Source organism: Sinohyriopsis cumingii, chromosome 1 (genome assembly GCF_028554795.1).
Source record: "Sinohyriopsis cumingii isolate HCF-2022 chromosome 1, ASM2855479v2, whole genome shotgun sequence".
In the NCBI taxonomy this organism is placed as follows: Eukaryota; Metazoa; Mollusca; class Bivalvia; order Unionida; family Unionidae; genus Sinohyriopsis; species Sinohyriopsis cumingii.
The window spans coordinates 66,195,663-66,203,073 of record NC_142961.1 but is presented as its reverse complement, the minus strand read 5'-3'; the positions used below and the strand labels follow the sequence as shown (position 1 = coordinate 66,203,073).

Genomic DNA, 7,411 nt, shown 5'->3' with positions numbered 1-7,411 from the left:
TAACACCATGTTATGTTTAACAAAGCATGTAAAGATAAACTACTTAAAATACCAGAAACTAGAAAACGTGACAGCGATTTAAAATTGTTGATGACAGTAATTATCTCCTTACCCCTTCTTTTATTTTAGGCCACCAAGATTTGGGGTGGTGGTGGGGTAAGTGGAGCTATTACTAAAGATCTAGAAACGTAAATCTTGAAGGTTGTGACTTATGTAACTGGATGTACAACAACTATTGCAAATAAATAAATAAATGAGTAATGATAATACAAATAATAATCTCTTGATAACTATTAATTTATGATCTTAAGTGAAAATGATGTACTTTAAGCGATTCAAACAATGCAAAAAATGTCACTAATTTAATGCTTGAGTGTGATTGAATATTATTGACTTTGGAAGAAAACGTGTGGTGATGTGCCGTATACCACCAATTAACAACCAAACACATATATTAGTAGGACGGATTTACTGGCAAGAATAGAACCTCTAGTGATTGCTCACTAAAACGTATACAGTTTGTTTATCTGTCATTTATAAAGGACCATTTTAAAGCATAAGTTCGCATTATGTTTCTAATGATGTGTGTGTGTGTGTGTGTGTGTGTGTGTGTGTGTGGTCGTGCGTATTATCAATAAAGATCCATAAGAGAGTGTATATGCGTATTTGTCATCTAGTTTGATATGTGCATTAAACCTGGCCGACATCCGGGTTGATACCATGCATTCATCTTTATTTAGAGTGTCTTGTATGCAGATTTTTGGCTTAATGTTTTAAAGCACAGCAACGCACATACGTTATTTAGCGCCGATGCGAATTGGAACAAATTACCTTGAACAAGGTGTTATGTATATTTAATTTACATTGTTAAATAGGTTTTAATTTTTTTTATTCCACTATATGCTAAAGTATCGTAACATTGTATGCTGCCTTTTCCAAAATCGTTTATTTTCTACTTGACCTCAATTGTTGATTTTTTAATTTTTTAAAATTTTATTCTGTAAACAACTAATACATAGCTAGAAAATTTTCTGTGTGTATGGCTTTGTTATCAGGATCATTATTAATAAAATTAAATATGGGTCTAGGTTACTATTGAACTGTAAAATCAAGTATTATTCCTATATGGACATTTTATATATGGCAAAGATGCTAAAACTACATACTGTTGCATCATTAAAATTAGCACACCATGGCGGATAAGCAAGCAGCTACAACAATGCTCAAGTCTAAATAGTCCCTAAATTCCACCGTTAATGAAGAAAAAGACAAAGCCCAAACGTCGTGAATGTTCCTGGTAAACTCTTTATTACACACACTTAGCACAGCAAAACTGCATATTGAGGGTGGTGCCACAGGATTCGTGGCACCGCCTGGAACATTCCTTGCAATGCGACCAGGAATCTTCTTAATATATTAAGGGATCATCGCTTCCTCCATATTCAAATTGACAGTTTCCATAAATGTTGTGTTTATTATGTATTGTGTCTGCTGACAAGGCAAGATCATGTTTAGCTACTGACTTTGGACCCGAAGCCTTTTTTCCCTTTTCATGATCCTCTACGCAAGTTGTCCTCATATACTTAGATAGTTTTCTACTTATCGTTTTGTCCTCTCTACATTTCTGCTTCTTTTTCTTCTGCTGCATTTTTTTCTGTTTTGAAACTTTGGTTTCATTCCGTTTGCTCCCACTTGCCTGTACATTCCTATCACATTTGCCTTTTGCATTTGTTATCGTCTTTCTTTGCTTTTCAATAAATATCTTTTCATACAGTGATGATGTTAAGTTCATGGCTGATTCTGCCTTCCGCTTTCTTGTGCGCTGACTGGATATTCTAGACTTTGGCAAAAGTTTAGGCAATATGTTCATAAATGCTGAATCGTCTGCATTTTTGCATTCGTTATGAGATACCCCCAAAGTAGCACTTTCCGTTCTTCCAGCAAGACTAGCTTCGTCAAACATTTTTCGATTGCCTGTTTCCTCGACGGTGATGACAGAGTGATGTATCTGTTTATTATCAGGTGACTGAGTATAAATTGCTTTGTCTTTCTCTGGATTACCCGACCCATCCACAGTGGCTGTAGAACTACCAGTTAGCGGAAATTCAGCCGTTTTGCTTGGTTCAGTCAATGTTTCTGCATTGTCAGAAGTGATCATAACGTTACTAAGTGATCGATCATCAACTGACTTATTTCCCTCATTCGATGTTTCTGTATCGCCTGCCCCACCTGCAATCACTATAGGAATACCAACTGACTGTTTGTCAGCTGTCTTGTCTTGTTTCTGCATCATCCAACCCCTCCGACGTGACTATGCAGCCAGTAACCGACAGGTGATCAGCTGTCTTATTTGATTCAATCAGCTGTGATGACATATGTAGTGCTTGTTGACACGCATTAGGCCTATATGATACTGGCTGAGGTTCATCAGTTACATTAGAAGGAGGCAATTGTCATCTGTGGACTTATCTGAATTAAAAGGCCAAAGTCCACAGGCTTCAAAACCAGTGACAGCTTTCTGTAAACTGGCAGATCGGTTATATGCTGCAGCAATGTTTTTAGCAAATTCAAATGGACTTATTTGTCTTCCTGGATTGTTTGTCATCCAATTTCCAGACTCCAAATTGAAAGCACTTTTTCGTGCCTTACAAAATGTGACATCAATAGGCTGGAGCCGATGTGTGCAATGGGAAGGAAAGGTCATCAACACAGTCTCTTTCTCGTGTGCATAGAGAACAGCTTCCAACGTTTTATGGCCCATCAAGAAGAAGACTGTGTGGAGAGTCCTTCGTGCAGTTCACAAAACAAGTGAAATGTTCCAGCCATTGCAAGAAAATATAACTGTCTGTCCACCCACTTGGGCTACACAAGCGCAGTGCTCCGGCTGGTGCGCCATTCATCAGTGATGGAACCATTTGTTTACGTGGGTAGATAAATGCTGGCGGTGCAAAGGTACCGGTCACATTCATGGCACATATTACAGTAATAGTTTGACCATGTTCACCGCTTGTAAGTTTACCAATTTATCTAACACCCTTTGATGCAATGATGTTTACTGGCTTGTGGACAGTACTAATGCCCGTTTCATCCATGTTCCATATTCTGAGACCATCAAAAAGTGTTGCTTCAGGAGATTCCTTATATACTTGGTAACAATTGACTACCTGTGGCCGGTTAAAGCCCACGGCTCCGTTGACCCTGGTTGCCTCTGGAGCTCTAATGGTTATATTTGGATGCCTTTTCATAAAGCTTTTCAGCCAATCAATACCTGCTGCATTGCCTTGAAATTGATGGATGAACTGCTAATTCGTATGCCAAACGCCGTACGTCAATAGTGGTAAGTCCAAATAATGCTTTTTCCATGGACTGGATGTGCTCAAATGGAAGTAACTCATAATCAGGCTTACTTCCCAGTTTTGACACACCAGGTTGCGAAACCTTCAAATCTTTATGTCTACGCAAAGTTTTAGCTGAAATTCCATAATTCCTGGCAGCAGCTTTCAGTTAAGTTCTAGAATGAATTGCTTCAAGAGCCGCTTTTAGAGCTGGTGCCCCATAATTTCCTCAATCAGTTTTCCTTCTGTAAGTTCGTACCATCTACAAAAAAGTATAGAATAATTTTAGGCACATAAACGATTAGTTAAAAAGTTTCCAGCATTTAAACAGTTATGGGGCAACACGCCCCCTGTATGGGCGTTTTGCCCTATCGTACAGCATTGACAATTTAACAATAGGCGGAATTAACAACTGCTTCGAATCATGAAATATTGTACATAATGCATCTCTATCCTATGTTGTTTAAAAACAAACGTACCCTGTTTTCTTTAGGTAGTTTCATTCATAAATACTGCAAACAAATGGATTGAGCACTTTTACAGGAAGATGCCAAAAAAATATATTCTTGCATAAAAACCATGCCTGCGGCTGCATCCAACAATGGCAGCCATTCACAAGGTCTTTGTAAACTGGGCAAGCTTGCTGTGTAAAGACCAGTCCATTTTTTAGCGCAGGGGCATCAGGATGGCTGGGGCGTTTTACCCCATGGAGGCGTTTTGCCCCCCTCTACCCTAATAGTTCGGTTTTTTTTTAAATATAGAAAATGTTATTTGTGACTTGAGGTAAAGTAGAAGACTATATAATCTTTTTACTGGAAAGTAAATATTTCATTCGTGCTTAAGATCTGGGCTGGAATTTATTTCCTTAAGTTAATCTATTCAAGTGCTCTTAAAAAATAATATTCTTCGAGAGAGACATTCACTGGGATTTATAGTGAATTTAACCCTGGAATTATATTACTGTGTTTCAAGAAAAGACTGTTGGTACATCAGCATTATTCGGGTCATCACAGGCACATCAACATTCAACACTTCAGCGTTCCATTTAATCTGGATATCTACTAGAGTTTATTCAAAATTTGAAATTAATACGACTTGTGCCTGTAATTCTAGGATTATTTTGGGATATTATTCGCAATACCGTAAGTTCTTGTTTTCATTTTCACTTTGTATTCCAGGGAAATAAATTATTTTTTGAATTTTACAAAGCTTGTTGCTTTTCACTTTTCAGTTACTTATTTTAAGAGCATAGACTCGTAACAGAGCACACACGACGGTAGCCGACTGATAAAATATTAGGATACGAACCTGCATCCTTTCGGTCTCGACAATGAGCCAACGCGACTCCTGCTTTCTGTTAGTGGTCTCCAGAAGTGGCATTGGGAGTACGCGGGGCCGACCATGACCGCCCGGGGCCAGAGTATCGGTATCTCGATTGGTATGCTACTGCAAACACTGATTATGTCTAGACTAGATCAACTTTCGCGATTTGGCGCACGAATTTAGTTTTTTCTTTATTCATTTAAAAAAAATCCTGTTTGTGGACAACGGATTTTTTAATCGAAATAATAACATGACGACAATGCCTTTGGCCTAAAGCGCTGGGGCCCCTCAAGAGCGGGGCCTGGGGCGGTCGCCTCACTTACCACCCCCAAACGCCATTCATGGTGCCTCTAAAGACAAATATATCCTTCTTATGTGTTGTTTTGATTTTGATGCGGAATGGATATTATTTCGGCAAAGAGATAATAAGAAATAATATGTAAACAAGATGGAGAAACCTTTTTAAAAACCATTTAAAGAGTTAAACAAAAACGAACATTAAGCGGCTCAGTACTTGATATAAAATACGTGTAGCGTTTGTTTTCTTTCCTATCTTTTTGTTAATTATGGCCCAGCTTCTATGACCCTATGTAAATCCATTAGCAAAGAAAATATGTAATACAGACTTTTGAAATTGTGTCGTCTTCAAATATAAATAAAATGCAATAAACGTACACGCGAGAATTTCTGGTGGCTGTAAGTTGATAGCCCTTTATGCAAAGAACGCCATTTTGTTTTGTGGATAGCTGAAATATGTTCATGATACAGTATGAACTCTTTCCACTTTTCCTTCATATTTTTAACAAGTCATATATTAAATGCAGACATATGGTTACATTTTTATAAAAGTGGTGTCAATTTGGCTGGATTTGGTGTAGATTTTGGTGGATTTGGGTGTTTGGTAACGCCGGGTTTTACAGTTCGGTCAGGTTTTAAAGCGCACGTTCACTAACTCTAATAAGTTGTATTCACTTCTAAAAATACATACGGTATCCTCATCGCCTCATTTTCAACTGATTGCCACTTCTGTTTCCCTTCGCAAAAATTACAATCGCTTTTACCCTGGTTTGTATTGCAGTGGACGATCTCATTACATCAACAGCAACCTTGCCTCGTTTTGGGTAAGGTACAGGTCATGTGTTAATTTGCTAATAATGGGACCAATAATCACGGAAAAATCCAGGCGTCGATATCGCCAAACCAAATCTCAATTTATAAAGTTCTACATACGAGCTTGATGCCCGTTTCTGGTCAGTGAAAACATTTGGTTTACTCAGATCTTATCCTTCATCTTGCCTTAAAAGTGTCTAAATTTGTCGTCATAGAATTCTCAAAATGAAATTGGGAAAAAGATGGGGATACATTTTGACATGTTACTGGTAATAAGTATTTAGTTTTAAAACAAAAATAGCATACTAGAAGGATTTTCTTTGCTTTCGAAGACAAAGGTCTAAAAGGATAAAAACTGACCCACCTACTCGAATGAGTCAGACAGCGGTGTTTGGGTCTCACTGGACAATTTATCTAGTGAATTTTCATCCGGCAATGACCTATCGCAGAAAAATGAGAATAATTGTACACTGAAGATACAAATAAAAACAAACTAATGATTTTTGTAGAAAGCATGCATGTGAGATTTTGACTGTGGCAATCTGGTTAAATCCTGATACAACTGGTGGCTTTTATACTGAACCAACACTGCCACCAACCCCTCAATTTTACATTCATTTTTGACAGCAAAGAGCTATTTTTTATATTTTCCTGTGACAAGGTAGTCATACAATGTAAGACATAGCACATGTTGTTTTTGTTTTAGTGCTATGTCTTACTATCCAAATAACGGCCTTGTATAGCGTGTTCCGATGTCGTTGACATCGGAATGAGTAATCACAGTTTCCAGGAACATCTCACACACTTTGCAGCCTATATCAACACTCTTCCACTAATTTATGTGTAATTAATATACTTACTGGGCTGTCTTTATCCTGGCGGAATGAAAATATGATACTAGCAAATGGACGCATTTTTACGTTCCGTTGACATACATTTGAATTTGTTGCAATGTGACGGTGGTCGAAGTTTGCCGAAGTTAGTTCACGTAGGTGTAGAGGATTTGTTTCTTACACGAATAGAACCGTTGCTTACAGTTCCAATAGGTATAATATATTTTAATTCGTTTCGTTAAAGAATAATATTTCAACTTAACCCGCTTTCGGCTTTCCCGGCTTTCATCGCTTTCCAGTCAACTGAAATGTAGGCCAACGAAACTTGAAAACAGGTCCATTTCTTTTGAGAGAATTTGAATTTATTAGAGAAAAGACATCAGAGTAAGTAAAGTCTGACTAAAAAGTTATGACTTTACTTTGTAGAAAAGCGCCATTATTTTAGTTGTCAGTTGTGTGAAATATTCCTGAAAATTTGACTTTCGTAACGATGCTAGTCGACATCAAAACACGCTACATAGCGCTGTTAGTTAGGCTGTAAGACCTTGAAGCCCACAACATAAATATCAGCGTCGAGGTCTTACATGTAGGACTAGTGACAAGGCAGCTAAAAGAATCAGTATGTGCCTTATGCATGAATAAAGTTCACTAGTACTATAACAAATTAGCATACTTTTCATCATCCCTCAACCATCTAGATTTTCAGATATTTACCTCTGTAGCAGACACACGTAAAAACATAAGCCAAGTCGGTTGCTCATTTGCAGCCCAAGTTACGCATTTGATCTCCAATGCTCGTCTAACTGTAAC

General features: G+C 37.7%; 1 protein-coding gene across 1 annotated transcript; it reads right to left on the bottom strand.

The window, feature by feature from the left end:
* Window positions 1–1,282: 1,282 nt before the first annotated feature.
* On the bottom strand, window positions 1,283–3,913 carry LOC149807035 (uncharacterized). The gene is made up of 2 exons (XM_089933386.1): window positions 3,815–3,913; window positions 1,283–3,597 (listed from the first exon to the last, which is right to left on the bottom strand). The coding sequence occupies exon 2, from the start codon at window positions 2,291–2,293 to the stop codon at window positions 1,409–1,411; it is 885 nt and encodes a 294-aa protein (XP_089789512.1). The 5' UTR covers window positions 2,294–3,597; window positions 3,815–3,913; the 3' UTR covers window positions 1,283–1,408.
* Window positions 3,914–7,411: the final 3,498 nt, after the last annotated feature.